This window comes from Symsagittifera roscoffensis, chromosome 1 (assembly GCF_963678635.1).
Source record: "Symsagittifera roscoffensis chromosome 1, txSymRosc1.1, whole genome shotgun sequence".
NCBI lineage: Eukaryota > Metazoa > Xenacoelomorpha > Acoela > Convolutidae > Symsagittifera > Symsagittifera roscoffensis.
Window position 1 is genome coordinate 81781059 of NC_087062.1, and position 18044 is coordinate 81799102.

The window sequence follows — 18044 nt, forward strand, 5'->3', positions numbered from 1 at the left end:
GCGAAGCGCTCAAAAAATTAAAGTTGTTTCAAATTTTTGTTTTATATAGTAAATATGACTTTTTTGGCCATCAAACAAATTAATTTTATTTTGAAATGTTTTGGGGAGTGATTTGGTCTTGTTGGGCCAGAGAAGAGGCTTGCTTTTCTATAATTTTGACAGAATTTGGTTTTGTAGTTTTGGTGTAATTGTTAATTGACTTAAAAGTCTAAAATGATCCGTTTTTGGGGTAAAATTTTGTGCCCGAATTTCGCAAAAAAAAATGCACAAAAAAAAATTCTGCTAAAATTTTTGGTTCTCATTTATTTTTTGTCTAATATTAGCCCAATTTGGCCCAACGCGTTTTAAATTTCAACCTTAAAACGTTTTTTTTTCGGATAATACAAATCAATTCAATTGTACTCGACAAACGTCATGAAATGTGGTGACTCTAATTCGAACAAAAAAAGCAAGCGAGCAGGTTTGCAAGAAATAATTTTGCCTAAATTATGTGGAGACACTTGAACAGTCTGTAAAATAGTGCTGCCACACCAAGTCGAGCGTTGGAAGAGTTAAAGAATGACCCAGTTACTGTTTTTGGTATCTTGGGTAGTCTTGATAGATTCAGTCCGGCTTCTTTTCTGGGTAGGTTTACAATTTAACGACACACGAGCTTGTAACCATCGATCAATTTTAATTTTTTAAAGAAGGCTATTCGAAACCATCAACTAATTAGCGTTGAATATAACTTAGCTCAAAGTTGGGCGTTCATTTCATTTAAAAAATACCAAGTTTTGTGATTTTAGCTGTTTTGGGTACAATAACAATTTTTTATTTAGACTCAGAAGATATGTAACCGTTGAACTGCCATCTCTCAGTTTTATCAATCATCGCTTGATTCGGTTTTTCAAAAAAAATTAAAGGTTAAAGTTAGACAGTTACTAATTGTAGCTTGTTGAAATCACTTTGATGTTACTGAGACGATGTGTGCATAATATTGTATTGATGGTGTTTTTAGCCCCAAATAGCTGGTACAACAGTTCAAGTGAAAATTCATTCGATGTGAAGTCAAGCAGGCAATTGGTGTCGAATCCGGGCATTGGTACCGAAAATGGATCCTTGCCAATGTCGCAATCTTCCAATTTGATGACCAACTATGTCAGATCTTCTGGTCACCAAGCAGGCTTTGCCCCTGCCTCTCACAGTTTTGTTAATTCAACGCCCAGTAGATCAATCGGAGTTCAATTGCCACAGCATGTGTACCATACATCTCATATGCCAAACCACCAAAGCATGAATTATCACCAAAATGTACAGAATCCCCCCTCAGTGTCAGGACTTCATTATGGACACTCGAAGTTCAATTACAGTCCGAAGACGGTGAATAACAATGTCATACCCCACCATACAAATCCAATGGCAATGAATCACTTGAGTCCAATGAGTGGTGGCATGAGTCCTTCGTCGGCTCAAAACAATTTGACAAACTCGCCGAACGCACAGAGTCCAAATGCTGCTGTGAGTTGCTATCTGAGCAGCGATCTGCAAACAGACGTCTTCAACAAATCCATCGGGACGCCATTTAAAAAAATAATTTTATTGTTTTTTTTATGCTATTGAACTCATTTTTGCCCATTTTGCCTCTTCCTCTCAATTTTTTTTAGAACTGAAAGGCATAGGTTGAAATCATATGAAGTTAAATGGCGTCTCCTTGCACGGGGTTGTCTCTAGAATTGTTTGGTCACGTGTCTGAGTACCAACAAGTAACTGCAGCACTCACAGGCAGCACGTATCAGTCCAGCATACCGTTCAATGTAGGAACATACAAGTATGTATGTCCCTTGGAAGCCACGCAGTTCTCCAATGGGACCAAAAGCAATGTCTATGGACTGGTGACGTCATGTTATTCGGCGATCGACTCGCGAGATGGTCAGAAGTACTTCTTAAGGAGAGTGCATAATTTCAGACCTGCCACGAGCAAGGTCAATTGGTTCATAGAAGCTTGGAAAAGAGTGTCACATCCCAATTTAGTTAAATTCAAGGTTAAAATTGTTTACTTTTTTGATCACACTTTCCCAAATTAAGCTGTTTTTTTTTTGGTAAACGTTGATGACACGGTACCTTTAGACCGTCGCAACTTTCTAAGTGGTTTGACTCTGAGCGTTCAGCTCACTAACGTTTTGGGATGTACGAAGATTTAGAATTCGTATTGAAAGTGGCGTTTGCGTTTATAGTTTGGCGATTTGAGCATGTTTAGTTTAGTTAACTGTTCTTGAATCTGTTAGCGAATTTGAGTTGTTCTTAGGAGGTTTTCACAACAAGAGAGTTCAATGACCCCTCAACTATTTTCGTTTACGACTACCTGCCATCGGTTACGACTCTGTGCCAACGCATAATCTCTACCACAGCCGCGGCAAACCCCACCGCCCGAAATTCAGGATCCGTACCCAAAATTCTCTTCCCGGAGACACTCGTTTGGAATTACATTGTACAGCTGACTTCTGCCATGCGCGCGGTTTTTCACGCGGGTCTAGCTTGCAGGTACGCGAACAGTTTATATTCTCGTTTTCGGATATAATCTTTTATCCAGGCATAACTTCAACTTAAATAACGTACAATCAAATTAGTCATTTTTGATTAAGGGTAAATTCAAGTTCGGAGTTGTTATTTAGCAGAGTGCTTGCTGGTAGATATAGTTTTTATGAGTTAGGAGTCCTAAAAGTGCAAAGGTCACACAGACGTCAGAGTCCCCTTTTCTCGCTCAGTTTTAGGCTTTGATGATTTTTCTTGTGTTTTGTAGGAGTATAGATGTGACAAAGATCCTGGTTGATTCTCACAACAGACTCTACCTCAATGGAACTTGTGTGCAAGACGTACTGCTATGCGAACATTCTCCAAACATCACTGTTAGTAAATACCACCTTCCAATCCATCTCGCATAAAATAGAGTTCATTTTGGTAAACAATTTTGCTGCATGGTATTGGCACTTTAATAGCAAGTGTTCTCCGCTTTATGGGTGGATATTCAGTGAACGGAAGTAACACTGTAGTCTATAGGGCTGTCAACTTGGATGCTCGGGACCTGTGGTTCGGAAACCGCAGAGGGCATTCATTTTCTTGCCTTTTTTAAAAGCTACATAGCGTTTGTCCTCTGTGTTTGCGAAATGCAACTTCGCCTCTGTATCATGACTTACCAAAAAGACCTTGTCAGTAAGAATTGATTGCTCAGATTTATACGTGAAAATGATTTACGGTTGATGGTACCGGATACATTTTCACTCTGGCCAGTACTGTTAAATGTTCTGACCACGATGATTTAAATTGAGAAATTCTTTAAGTGGAGAAAAAATTGAAAAATTCAGTTTAAAAAGTTTCTGTTGATTAAAAATAAGGTTAAAAAACTGCAAGAATTTGAGGTGATGTTTGTTAGAATAATCTTCCAACTGTAAAAGAATATAATACATTTTTCACTCAGATTTTGGGTCATATAGTCTAGAAAACGAAAAACTCTCTGGATTTTTTTGAAGTCAAGTTTTTAATGGAAGGTCTTCAATATGATGTAACACTTGACCCCTACAAGTGGTAACAATATTGTTTGACTACACTTGACTCGTGTGTTCTGTTTTTTGTTCAGCGTCCGAATGATGTGGTGTTGATTCAACAACAGCAGCAGGACGACATGAAGAATCTTGGCAAGGTCACAATGGCACTTGCATGTGGGTCTGTGATGGCGCTGCTGCCGGAGAACTTCAAGAGCTCCTATGATCTCATATTCACGGGCGGCCAGTTCTCAGACGACCTGCGTAACTTCATTAATTACATCTTCACTAACGTCAACGTCCGCAAGAGCCTCAACGAACTAATGCCCATGATAGGTTAGTACCATAGCACTACGGGTCAAGAATATTAAGGACAGCCTAAAATCAAACTTGTTTTTCAAAGCGACATCAGCCATGAGCTGCTTGCTATACGGATAAATAGATGTATCAGTTAACCGGAAACTGGAGGACCACATCACTAAATTGAACGAGCACCATTCAATAACGTAATCAAATGAGTTGAAGACTTTTTGCAAGGTGACAAAACAAAAAATGAAATAAAATTACCTTGCCATGAACCCGGCAGTTTAACCTTGCGATAAGCAAGGGTTTTGCAACCGGTACTAGGTTTTCCCGTAAACAAATTTGATCACAAGATTTTTCAGATGTTTCATCTTGCTTCATGTTAAATTCAAAATCAATCAACTACCCTGCGGATCTGGTGTAGGAGTAATACACCCGATTGAGAGGGCCAAGGCTTGTAGTTCGAATCCGGTTGGAACCTGTTTTCTTTTTCAAATTAGAAGTTTTCTGCTTCTTCGGACTATTGTAGTCTGTTTAAGAGTAATGAACGCGGTGAAGACTCTTATATAGGTTTTTTTTCAGGAAAAAGTCTTAGAACATTGATGCACTTAAGTATAATGCACTTTTTGAGTTAGTTGAAATTCATCGGCTGAAAGTGACGTAAATAACACTCTCCAAATACGAACATGGAAATGGAGTGAAAAAACGTGAACGATTTCTAGCTTCGACAGTGGAATTTATTTTTAAGGTTTCCCAGCGGAATAAAAATTTTACCTATTGATCCAGGTTTCCATGACTTTTGGTTTCCTTTTAGGTTCACTTCATTTCCTTTGTTAGAAAGAAGGCCAGCTCCACTATCGAACAGCAAAAGCGTAAAGGTCACGAAAAAAATGGTCGACTTGTTGTTTCGTAATTGGAATTTAATTATCAAGTTTCCCAGCAAAGTAAAAATTTTGATCTTTGTCCAGTTTTCTCAAATCGGGTTAATTTTATCGAAAAAGCGCCGCTCATTAATTGATCCAGAAGTTCAAAGAGTTTTAAGGGCATCTATCTTTTTCTATGAAAAGTTGAGATTTTTTTTTTCAAAAAACAAGTAATTGTTTTCTGTTTAATTGCGTTCATTGACTCATTTCCGGTCTGTTGTCTATGTTTTGTCGGTTCCCCGCTTTTTAACTCTAAACAACTTAAAACCCTACAATTTCACTCCCTACTTTTTGTTGCCTTAGCAATATAACATCGCTACATTTTAAACCAATTTCTATGACTTAACACCTTTTTAATCCAAAATGAAAAGAAAACTTGATTTCGGTAACCATCAAAGAATTAAACGAGAGAAATTTTTGCCATTTAAAGCCAGACAAGTTTGCGCTACCTAATTCGCGTAAGTTTTGAATAGAATTGACCTTGCAAATGATTTCAATGAAACGTTTCAAACCAAATTGAAATGGCCGTGCCAATATTTTCAATGAATCATTCCAAAATGAAGCAAAAACAAGCAATAGTTCAATGAACTTCAAAAGCCCGCAAATAATTAGACGTCCTTCGACTAATATGGCCTAATTTTCTAGACATTTTCAGCCGGTATAGAAATAAAAAAAAAAGGTTTAACCAATGCCAAAAGCCTTAAAATCATTATTTTTTAGAATCATTCTCGAACTTAAACTTCTGACGTGATCGCTTTTTCAGCTTTTTTTGAACTGTTGGCACATAAACGCAAAGCGAAAGGGTTTGCCAGCCCGTAGTCCCAACCTAGCATCCCGAAAATAAGGGCGATTGACCTGGGATTAAATTGCTAAGGTACGAGTCATGTTCTTGCGTTTAGTTACGTTTCCGGGAGTCTGCAAGGAAACGTCTTTTCAAAAAAAGCTGACAAAAATTTGAGTAGGATTAAAATTTGAAGTTTAATAATACGAAAGAATAAACAAACATGAAATAAAATTTACAATGGTTTAACCCAAACTAGATAACGCTCTGAAAAAGTACAGATCAGTTTTGTCTTAGTAAACGGACATTATGTTTTGTACTCTTTCATTTAATACTCGATACTTTTTCTTTTTTGTGATTTATGGCCATTCGATCCATCAAAAAAGTTGAGTTTTTGTACGGAAGCGTCTTTTTGCAGGCTACCCACTACTTTCCACATATTTGGGTGGGCTCCGCTGAAATACGATTGAATCCCGAAGTGCCATCCCTCGACAGCATTTGTTGTTCGAGCAATCTCCATCAAGGCCGCAGTTCGCTGGTTCCAAAGGGAGGGTGAGAATGAAGCTTCACGGTTTGGCACCAAGCTTTTTATATAAGTAGAGCCGAAGTACAGACACAACTCGTCAATTGTCTCAATTTTCTCGGGTTCTAAACAATTTCTGTCGCATACATTTTGAATTTCCTGAACGATCATGTCATAGGAATCGCCGATCTTTTCTTTTTTTTTTTCAAATGCAAGGGATGGCAGCATTTTTAAAGCCAGCGCTAAATCGTGATTCGTTTCGTAGGTCACTTTCAGACCCAATTCATTAATTTTTCTCATGTAACTCTGGGAGAGATGGAAAAAACAACCCGATAAATGTGCTTCGGGGAATGTTTTTTGGAAGGGCTGAAGAGCAGCTTGCTCAAAATCTAATAAAATTTTTTCAGGCCGGCAGTTGGGTGCTAAACCAATTAACGCCTGCAGGAAGCGATTGTAGGTTTTTTCGGTTTTGTTAGGAAGGAAGGCGTAAATGCAAGCTGGCGCAATGCCAGATACACTAACATGAATTGAATAAAGCTGATAGAACATTTTTGGAGTATTTTTAAAAGTTCTATCGGCTAACCAGAAAGATGACTTCTCCAGAACTCTCAGCATTTCGGGGTCGCCGCACAAAATGATTCGCTCATGATCATTTGATCCACTGTCATACCGGATAAAATTTTCAAAAATTTCAGGGATCTCGAAATTTCGCGCAACGGGGATGGGCGGCATATTTACATCTAGCTGCTTACGAGTGCGAGCAGCCGTTCGGATCAGTTTGTCTTTACTTGGGAGAGCAAACTGAGTAGCCAAATCGTTTGTAATTGGCAAAACCGCACTGGCAACTGCAACAGTCGGGGTAAATCTCTCGCTGAGATCTTTTGTATGCTTTATGACATTTCGGGCCTCCGATTTTCCCGCTGAAGTGTCGTGGTTATGCTCTCCACGCGTCTCGATTAATTCCTTATTTTCAGTAATGGCAGTTGTTCGACATTTATTTGTTTGATATTTTGAGCAAATCCAGTTTTCTGTAAACTTATTTTTTCGCTTGAAATAAAATTCGTGGCCGGACGCTGTAAGGATTGGCTTGTTTTTAGATGAAACTGTGAACTCGAGAGAAGACTCAATCATAATGTGTTTATTGTGTTTGCGTTTGTTTATCACTTGAGTAAAGTATAAAGTGACTGTCAGAATTTAATTTTGTCAGAATTTTTACGTCAAATTGTTATGAATTAGCACAAGCAGCTTTTTTTAGTAATCATAATAGTTTAGCGAAAAGTCCAATTGAAAATAAATTACAAACTTGTAGATAAGAGTCTTAAGTAAATTGGGAAGCCTCCTTTTAGCATGTATAACTAAGATAAACCAAGTTTTTCATTATGGTGCGTGTGTTAATTGCAGGATTAACTTTGGTGTGATAAGTGTTAAGATAAGGAATTCATAGAGCATTAGATTTAATAGTGAAATGACTAGGTGTCAAAATGTACTGTGTTAAACTGGAAATTAGGAGTTATTTTGTTGTCGATTTAAATTGTTTAGTAGTGAAATGACTAAGTGTTAAATTGTACGGTGTTAAATTGTATGTCATTAAATTGTAGGACACCGTTTTGTCATGCAAGTGTGCCTAGGTGCCCGCTTCTACGCGCAGTTCGAGGCCTCTGAGCTGAAATGTGACCAGCTGGAGCGTGAGCTGGTGAAACAAGTGCACAATTCACGTCTGATGCGCCTCATGGCCAAGTTGGCATCCATCAACGAGAGGCCAGAGTTCAATCTGGACTCTTCTTGGAGCGAGACAGGGGACAGATACTTGCTGAAGCTGTTCCGAGACCACGTATTTCACCAGGTGGGAAAAACATAGCTCAAACTAGCTCAGATAATTAAGGGTCAATCAAAGGTCGTGTGGTTTTAAATCGTTTACGACAAAGAAGAAGTACACAAAATATGCAGATATGGCTATATACTATCATAGCACCGCTTCGAGTGGTCACTATCACGCTATTGGTCTGTTTTAAGGCGCCACGAGTGTGGTTTTTTGAGAACGAGTGTGATTGCTTTCAATTTTCAAAAATGGCCTTCAATTTTCAGAATTATCAGCAGAAAGAAAAAATTACCTATGGGCACAGTTTTCTCCAGTCGAGTTAAACGAAAGTGTCAATCATAAAAGATTTTTTTTGATACATAGAGCTTCAAGGCCATATATTTTATTCATTGAAAATGCTTCCTAAATGATCTGTCCTTTTTCTTGAGTTTTTTGGCACTTTTCTCATCTTTTGGCAGTGTTTTTGTTATAATATTATAAATAATATTACACCAGCAAGCTTAGCGTTATATTACTAATCTATTTTTTTTTCTAACCTAACTCGCTAATCAAAATGTGGCGGTACTAGTGCTGCATAGCATTGACATTTAAATATCATATGTTCTACCTGCTTTATTGCTGGTTAGTGTTTGCCTATTGTCAAGTGACCATGGCACATACGCGAGGACATGAAAGACTTTTTCACGGCTTATTTGTAGATTTTCTTTTCACATTTTTATATTTAGAGCTTATTTTTGCCGTTTCCTTGCTTTTTTTACAAAGTGCAGCTTCTTCTCTGTCTAAAAATTGAAACTAAAAAGTTGTAGAGTGGATCATGGATTCCAAGAGGCAGTAGAAATTTTCGAAATATACCTTGAGCTTTCTATCCGTCTTCTTACTGTCAATTTCTTAACTTGCAGGTTACAGAAGACGGTGCGCCGTGGTTAGACATTTCACACATTATAAACTGTCTGAACAAACTGGACTGTGGCGTGGACGAGAAGATTCTGCTCGTGTCCAGAGACAACCAGAACGCACTGGTTGTGACGTATGCTGACTTGCGCATGTGTCTTGAGAACAGCTTCACTGAACTCAGTAATCCAACACTGACAAGGGCGACGGTGGATGTGAATGCTGGTTCCGGGGCATACATGAGTGCCGGTGGCGGAGTGGATCGGCAGAACGGACTCCTAGTTCAAGGACAACAGCAGCAGCAAACATTGTCATTCTCAGCTGCGGGATCGTCGTCGGTTGGAGGGTTGCACAGCCACGGATCATCTGCGATGGTGGGAGGAGGAGATGCGGCAATGACGTCACATCACAATTCAGTCACAGTCAATCTAGCCCCGGACGCCACGAACGTAGAGGGACACGGGGGAATCATGGTGAACGGTATTGGGGGGCAAGCATCAACCGCTACAATTCACATGCAGGCGGCTGCTATGTACAATGGGACTGTATAGAATAAAGAAATAAAACAAACTCAAGATTGCTTGCTTGCTTTACAGCAGATGTTAAGTGCAAACTTCGATCCCTAATTTTTGGGGAGGTAAATGGAAAAATGGAGAAGCTGTGAAGGAACACGGGGAGACACAAGATTGAAAGAAGAAAAACAGTAAATTTTTCAGACCACAAATTTTATGAACTTTGGTGCGCACTATGATAACAACCTTTTTGGTGAATGGTGTAGTTACGATGTTCTATTAAGTTTACAACACTTCTGTAGTAACCCTAACTGTCTAGAAGTAGATCAATAAGTATCGTAGGAATCCATAAATTGTTGGCCCTTTAGATTCAAAAAGCTCGTTGAAGTTTCCTAACCCGCACTTGAAGGAGACAACTGATTTCTTAGCGCTGTATCATCATAATTGCCATCCATCTCTTTTACTTTGAAATTAGGCCTCCGCTGCATTAGAGAAGTTTATTTGAGGAAAATAAATATTTTATTAATTTTAGTGTCGAATTTGCGTGTAATAGATCTGTCAGAATTTATCGAAAACAGTATTTTGCAGTGCAAAGTTAACCCAAACTCGTATTGCAGCTCAATGTCTATGATTAATGAACTCGGATTTTTGAGTCTGCATTAGTAATGATAGAATAGATCCAGCCACACATTGTCTTGCAATATGGATACATTGAATTATTTCCGTTTCGTCTATTTCTGAATCTCACTGTCGCAATATTGTATATTGGATGTCTTTTTTGCCCCAAAAGGGAAAGGTCAAATGCGACAGGTGACCCATGGTGTATTTATAAATCTGCTGAGTTTTCTAGTTTCTTCAGGCGCATTTTTGTTTGCTTTATTCGGGCATCGTTTCTCGTCTGGTGTCTGTTGTTGCTATTTGTCCTGCTCTTCATTAGCGGGTATATTTTTGTAGTTTGTTCATTTCAGTATCTGTGCTAAATACTAGTTGTCATAGAAGCAATATTTGTACACCATTATTAAAAAGAAAGTTGAAAAAATTACAAACATTTGAAAATCTGATAGTGTTTTTCAAGTAAGGAGACAGCACACAAGATGAGCAAAAAGTTAATGTTATGCTGGCTGCCAAATTTATTATAAATGGCATCACAAGTCAGTAATTTTATGGTGACTAACTTAAGCATCATAGAATTCTACGAATGATTAAGAGTCGATAAACGTGGTACATATTCTTATAAAGGTTGCGATGATTTTTCAGGAAAGTCATAAAATTTATTCAGGCTCAAATTTATTTTTTCGCGGTTTGTTTTTTGATTTTTTCAAGTTCAGTTTATTTCATTTTTTAGAAGAAAGGCAAACTCCACCATCGAAAAGCGAAAATGCAAAGGTCACGAAAAAAATGATCGACTTCTAATTTTCAAAAATTGAATTTAATCAGATTTTCCAGCAAAAAATAAATTTTACCTAAAAATTAATTTTACGTAGTGATCAAGATTTCTCAAATTGGGTTAGTTTTATCAAAAAAATGTCAATCATTAGTTGCTCCAGAAATTGAAAGAGCTTAAAGGCTAGTTTTTTTCTTTGAAGTTCGGAAGTTGAGATTATTTTTTAAAGAGTAAGTCGTATTTTGTTCTGTTTATTTGCGTTCATTGGCTCTTTTCCAATTGTCTGTTGGCTATGTTCTCTTATCGGATGTTTCATCTAATTTGTTGATGATTCTGACCATTTGACAATGAAATATCAAACGCAGAAAATTTGCGTTTGAATATTTCGGGAGCAAATATGGCGTTGTGGCATATCTGGTGACGAAGGTGACCAGCTATCTGGTAATCGCGGGTTCAAATCGCTAGTGCAGTGCAATTTGCAAATTGATCGCTTGCAAGATACCAATAGCTGCATTGGCTCATCATTAAGTGAGCTGTAGCTTAACCTTCAATAAGTAAACCCCTGTGTAATACCCAAATGAACTAAAGACTATTTAATACGATAAAACGGCGGAACAAAGCTCAGCACAGGTGAGTTGGAGCTTCACACCACTTGCGTTACAACATAATCATGAGGAAATTCAGAAGTAAAAAAGTAAAAGAATTTAGAAAAAAGTTAGTTCTAAATTGTTTCTATCTTGAGCAGACATCAGTTGAGCCGAAAAAAATGTTTTACAAAATTTTTTAAAATTTTAAGTGCCCCCAAAACTACAATGATTAACATATGCAACTAAACGAGACTTTTTTGTGGCACCAGAAAAATCCGTGACGAGGAAATAAAACCGCTCAAACTTAAGCAGACAAACGAAAGTCTGACCATTCAATTTTTACCGGAAAAAGTTTCAGTTTAATACATGAAACAAAGGTACGTCCAGGACTCGAACCACAAATATTAAAATGCAAAAGAGACCGTGTTACTTCTAAGCCAAGTGGAAATGAATCTGGAAGTTGTTCAGGTTCAATAATTAACATTTTAATTTCTAATAGTAACAAAAGTGGTTTACGGGAAAAATTTCAAGTTACTGATTACAAGACACTTGCTCTCGTAAGTGTAACAAATGCTAAAGTCAATCTATACAAAAAAACCTATGTAAATATAAAAACTACTCATAGTGCAATTGGAAATTTGTAACAGATTTTGTATTCGATGATTCCTCAGAGTTAAAATAATATATTGCAATTTCGTGTAGTTGTTACCACAAGAGTAGTAAAATACTGTAACTTAACCGTTGCAAGTAGCAATGTTATCGCAATTGGATACTAGATTTTTAAGGGAAGGAATATTTCCTTTCGATTTTTATTTGAAATTTAACCTTTGCTGATTGGCTCTTAATTTATGTCTATCTATATGTATATCTATACTATATTTAAATGCGAGTGACAGCTATCTCCCATGTTTAAGCATAATAATTTGGGATTTTGTCATAGTGGGATATTGTCAGAGTTTTCCCCAGTTTTGCGATTCTGGCCTCCATATATGAATAATCAAATCGTTTTAGTTTACAAGATAGACATTTTTCGTCGAGATTCTTCCCGTAGTTGAGTACTGTCAGGGGTTGCGAATCTTGCCTCTGATTATGGCTGCTCAATTCCTTGTAGTTTTCGTTTTTTAGGATTTTTTTTCAAAATTTTTCAGACAATTTAGATACTAAAAAAATTGCACAGAATTTGATATTCGCATCTTTGTGGTGAGGTTCTGTCAAGGTACTATCAAGAGTTGCGAATTTTGCTTCCATATGACTGCTCTAATCCGTAAAGTTTTCGAGATATGACGTTTTTTCTGATTTTCTCCGAAATTTTCAAAAAAAACTTAGATGTTAAAAAATTCCGAAGCGTTGAAGATCTCAATCCTGTTATTGGAATCTGTGAGGGTTTTCTCAGGGGTTGCGAATCTTGCCACTGAATATGGCTGCTCAAATTCTTGTACTTTTTGAGATATGACATTTTTTGTGATTTTTTTCAAAAAAATTTTCATGCAAATTAAATTATTTTTTTTTTCAAAATTTGAAATTCCTAACCTGTAGTTAGGGGCAGTCAGAGTAATGTCAGAGGTTGCAAATTTGGCCTTCAATTAAGAATGCCCAAATTTTTCTTAGGTAAAGAGATAAGACGGTTTTTGTGATTTTTTTTGGACATTTTCGGAAAACTCAAATTACAAAATAATTCACTAAATTGAAAATCCAAACCCTGAAGTTGTGTGCTGTCAGAGTTTTTTCAAAGATTGCGAATATTGCCATCAAGTAAGAATGCTGAAATCTTGGTAGTTTTCGAAAGGTGAAGTTTCTCAAATTTTGAATTTCTATAAGAGTACTCTCAAAAGTTGCAAATCTTGCGTTCAAATGCGACTGATCAACTGCTTTAAGTTTCTCAGATGTGACGTTTCTTAGTTCATTTTAAATTTTTCGAAAAACTTACAAAACTTCACAAAATTTTGTGTTTCTTCAAAATTTGTTTAAAAAGCTTGAATAAAAAACTTCGCAAAATTTGTAATTACGAACCTTATAATTGGGTGATGTCAAAGTACACTCGAAGAATGCAGATCTTATTTCCAGTATATGCGGTTTATTATGAGTACCGGAGGTGCGTTACACGCTAGTCCTTCTTAACTTCAACCCATCTATTATGTCTAGCAGCGGTGAACCCTTTAACACCCTAGTTGTGAGAAAGTTTTATGTGTGCCTTAATTCACTTATCGCACAAAATTGGTTGGCACAAATAATTATTGTAAAGAAGTGTATGATATACAATATTCAAGCCCTTTCAGTCGTGATTCGAACGACATTAAAACAATTTTGTGTCGAGAAAAATTTGTTAGAGTTAGAGTTTTAGTTCAATTTCAAGCGCATGCGTATAATAGGGTGATAAAATTTTAATTAAGCCGTGAAAACCTTGTTTTACCCAATGCAATTTTTTGAAGTTCATTTTTGGACCTGCTTGCTTGTAGGAACTTGCAAAAATTGCAAAAATTTTTTTGATGTTGTTTCTTTTCATTTTTCGATTAAACTGATGTTAAATAATCTTTGTTTTTTATCACTGAGTTTGCCTAATTTGTAGGCTTTCGTTTTCGTTTTTCATCACACTACGAACAATAAACAACCCACTTCGAAAAAAATAAAAAACGTTTTTTTTTTTCATTACTGTATTATTGTTCGGAAAAGTTGTCCACAGGACCCATTTCTGGACTCCTTCTAAATCCGTTTTTGCAAATCCTCTTTTTTTCGTCTTCGGTGCAAATACTACTCCCCTCGTTGGCAAGTATTAAGCATGGTTGAGCTTGTTACTTAACATATCTGTCCTTTTCAAATATTGCTTTTTTGTTTGTGATTTTTCCAACTCGGTTTGTTAATATTTTGTTTTTTGTTTTTTTTTGCCGTTTTTTTGGCTTAATAAGCTCAGACTTATTTTATATTGGCTTAACGGCCTAATTTGGAGTGGTTTCAAGAGAAGCGTAGTTTTTTGTTCTATTCTGGATTGCACAAAATGCTGTAAGTCTTAATAGAAATTATAGTTCAAGTTTTTCATGACGACAATTTTTTTTGGCTTTTTTGTTTTCTTTTTTTTTCGGCTTGATAAGTTCCGGCCTATATTATATTAGTTCAATGGATGCATATTGCGCCTTTTGGTAGGCGAAAAAAGTCTGTTAGTGCGTGTCTTTATTTTGAGGGCGAGGGTAACTTAAAAACTTCTCATTAGTTTTGATTTTGCGTTTTTTCTTTTCGTTTCTTTTCGACTTGATAAGTTTTGGCCTATATTACATCGGCTTAGTCGCCAGATATTGCGTTGTTTCACGAGCTGTGTATGTGTTTTGAAGGTGAGGGGGACTTTATAATTTTTTAGTAGTCTTACATTTTTTTCGGTTTGGTTTTATTTTCCTTTTTTTTCGGCCTAAAGGTTTTGGCCAATATTATATCGTCATATTGCCGCATATTGTTTCATTTGACGCCTGAATACAGTTTGTGTGCGTTTGTTTTGAGAGTGTGGGGGACTTGATAATTTAAAAAATAATAACTCGGTTTAATGGGTTTCTGCTAAGGTATTCTAGGCTGTTGCCGCGTGATTACTTTTCTTTCGATGCTAGTTTCTTATTCTTTTGTCTTGGCTCGTTGTTGTTTCAAACCTCTAATCGATAAATCTGGGTCGAATTTTTCGAACTTTTTTCGTCTTACCGGCTCACGTGTTTTGTATCGCAAGTGGTGCGAAGCTCAGCTTCGCCCCTGTGTAAAACATGCAACTGCTTTTGTGCTCTGTTTGATGCGGTTTTCCTGATGCTAATTGTTGTAGCTTTGATTATATTGTTAGTTGGTTGCAAAAGTAGTAAGCGTATATGGCACTAAATTTGGTTTTTAATTTTAAGTTCGAAAAAATTCTGCTGAAAAAATTCCTATTGAGCATGGTTGCTCATGAACACTTCTTAGAAAAGTATATGACGCAGAAGTTTCTGTAATTGAATCAAATTTACTATTCTGTATCGAATCAGCAATGTGCTTTTCGCCTACGTAAACTGCTCGTTTATTATTTTGAAGACAACCTGTTATGCTGAAAGCGTAACATGAATTAGTATTCCCCACACAAACGTCCCAAATTTAAATCAAACAAGCGAATTGGTCAAAATCTCACAATTAATCTGATTTGATAGCCCGAAATTTAGAGTTGATCAAGTTGTTAGTTTCCGCAAACTTTTATGGGTTCGAAAATTGACAGTTTGGGATCATTTTTGCGCGCTATTGCCAGTTCGATTTAATTCAGCACAGAAGTTAATCAGATTGAATTGAGGCCAGCTGTTTGGTTTAAATTGTTTGCTACCAGACGAAAACATAGCACGATTTTTCTTATATAGAGTTTGGGGGTTGCAAAAATAACGAAAATCAAGTTTTTCTAATTCAAAATTTAATATTGTATTGCATGTTGTCGCCCATTTTTTTTACATCAGCAAATTAGATTTTTTGAGTCCTGCCTAATCCATAGAATGACCACTTTAGGCAGGGATGGATCTAGGATTTTCTTGAGGGGGGGAGGATTTTCGAAAATTTTGTCAAGCTTTTTTTTTAGGTCGACCTAATTGATTTTCCGAACTCTGCTAAATCACTATAAAGACCCCATTTAGACCAAACTTTTGGAAAAACAGGCCAAAAAAGGCATTTTTAGGCAATTTTAGGAAAATTTTGACCAAAAAATTGCGTTTTTTCGGCGCGCGCTCCCCCTCAAAACTAGTATATATTGGCGCCCAAGGCGCCTTTAGAAAAAATTGTAGGGTTTGTCACCAAAAATGGATATCTCAAAATAGTACAACGGGGGACCCTTTGCGTTGGCAGGGGTCGAAGTCCTGAGGTTTTTGACTCCCTGCCCTTCTGGCTAACTAACAGCAGTTGGTTTTCAGCATTTCATTTTTTATTCTGATTGCAAACAAAATCCGATTTGAGTTTGTTGCTGGAAACATTGCTGTAGGTTACGTTTATTGTAATGAATTGTTTGTTCTGCTCGCTGCTTATAAACGAGCTGACGTTTGAAACCCATTAAAACTAAGGTATGCTGTGCAAATCTGTTTTCTATCAATAAAACTCACCGTTCAATTACGTCTCTCCCTCAATCAAGTACACATAAATTACCATTAAGTGAAGTCTCAATGCTTTACTGCGTTGAGACAATGTAAATGTTTTGAAAACGCGTCTTGCTATTTCAGATGGTGTTTTCACCACAGCAGATTTTGAGTAGTTTTATGGTCCCTCTATTCCAAGACTTCATTACAGTCAGAAAACAATCAGAACGCGCTCTGAAAATTCAATATTTTCTTTACCTTGTCCCTATTAAGTGCAAAATAATACATGAAGTAGCCATAAAGAACCTATTCAGTCGGCTTATTCAGAAAGAAAAGGTCTGCAAAACGCGACATTTTGGAGTCTAATCCATTTCATTTGTCTTTTTCGTCTTTACTTTTCCTCAACTCACCATGTCATTATAATGAATAGTTTTTTCGGTAACCGCTATCATTTCAGTTGAAATAATTTAAATCAGTCTGCTATTTTTGCAGATTTGGGACTTATGATTTAGCTTGTCAAATGAGACCTGATTTGTTTTACCTTCGAAATTAGATTAAATTCCACGCTCAATAGACTGGGGTAAGTTCTCTTTTCTGATTGTTTTCTAAAAACGGGAAACTAGAAGGCTAATTTAGCGTTGAGGAATTGGTTGTGAGCTTGTCAATTCAATTTGAAATATTGAATCCGGATTCTCTGTTTCCGGTTGGTTGCGATTCCATTGCATCCTCTCTATGCTGAGTCGTTTTCCTGTTTTTTCCTCTTTTCCTTATGTTAAATATACTCCAGGGGCTCACTGCGAAAATCGAATTTTTACTAAATTGAATTGAGGCTAGCAATTCTCAAGTTGGATACTTTTCAATTCAGGTTTAGATAAATGTGTTTGCTCTCAACATGAAAACTCAACCAATCAGGAAAATTACTTAAGCGTAAGCTCTAAATCTCAATTATTTCCACATAAACCTTCAACAGAAACCTTTGCTTTATTATAAATATGTTGTCCAGTTTCAAGTATTTTCCAATCAGCCGATAGTTTTATGACCGCCCCTTTACCTTATTAAGACCGCTTGCCTTTTGTGATAAATTTATGACGCTCAAACGATCAATTGGAAGAAAACGAATTAAACCATGGCTTGAAAACATTAAATGGTTGTTTTTGGCATCAATGTGGACAATGTTTTAGAGTGTTCTTTTTTTTCGTCATCTATCATCTGAATGCGTTCCAAGGTGAGTCTTACATTCGTATGCCTTAGATTGAAGTAATAAAAACTGCGGTTGGTTTTTTTCTGTGCTTAACCTGTCCAAAGCATTTCGCTCAAAGTTACGTAAAAATGAAAACTGGGGCTCTCTTTTTTATATATACTGTTATGTAACTAGGTGGGCAGCCGTGGTGGAGTGGGTTAGGGTGAGCAGCCGCTCCCCAAGGTGGGACCGGCTGCGGCGAAACGGATGACATCACCCTCCCCCTTTTTTGCTGCATCGCGTTGGCAATTTGTTAGCATGTGTAGCAGCTTTATATGTGATTAGTGTTTGCCGAGGCTGTTAAGTGTTTGCCGAGGCTGTGTATTGGTTTTACATGAGAAAAGTTGAAACCTTACATTTTTTTGTCAATGAACCTCAATGACCCTCTTCAATAAAAATGAAAAAATATATAGGTAGAATAACTAAACAGTCGATTTTTTTTGTTCATCTTGCACTTCAGGCCGGATTTTTTGTTGTTATTAGTTGTGCAACTTCTGTTATAATCATGTTGCTTC

The 18044-nt window shown here is 36.8% G+C and overlaps 1 protein-coding gene across 1 annotated transcript; it reads left to right on the forward strand.

Annotated features, from left to right (window-relative positions):
• The first annotated feature begins 1664 nt into the window (after positions 1 to 1664).
• LOC134851008 (PAN2-PAN3 deadenylation complex subunit pan3-like) lies at positions 1665 to 10331 on the forward strand. The gene is made up of 6 exons (XM_063866887.1): positions 1665 to 2021; positions 2285 to 2520; positions 2780 to 2885; positions 3614 to 3854; positions 7677 to 7891; positions 8767 to 10331. Exons 1-6 carry the CDS (start codon positions 1680 to 1682, stop codon positions 9307 to 9309), a joined length of 1683 nt encoding a protein of 560 aa, XP_063722957.1. The 5' UTR covers positions 1665 to 1679; the 3' UTR covers positions 9310 to 10331.
• The last annotated feature ends 7713 nt before the right edge of the window (positions 10332 to 18044 follow it).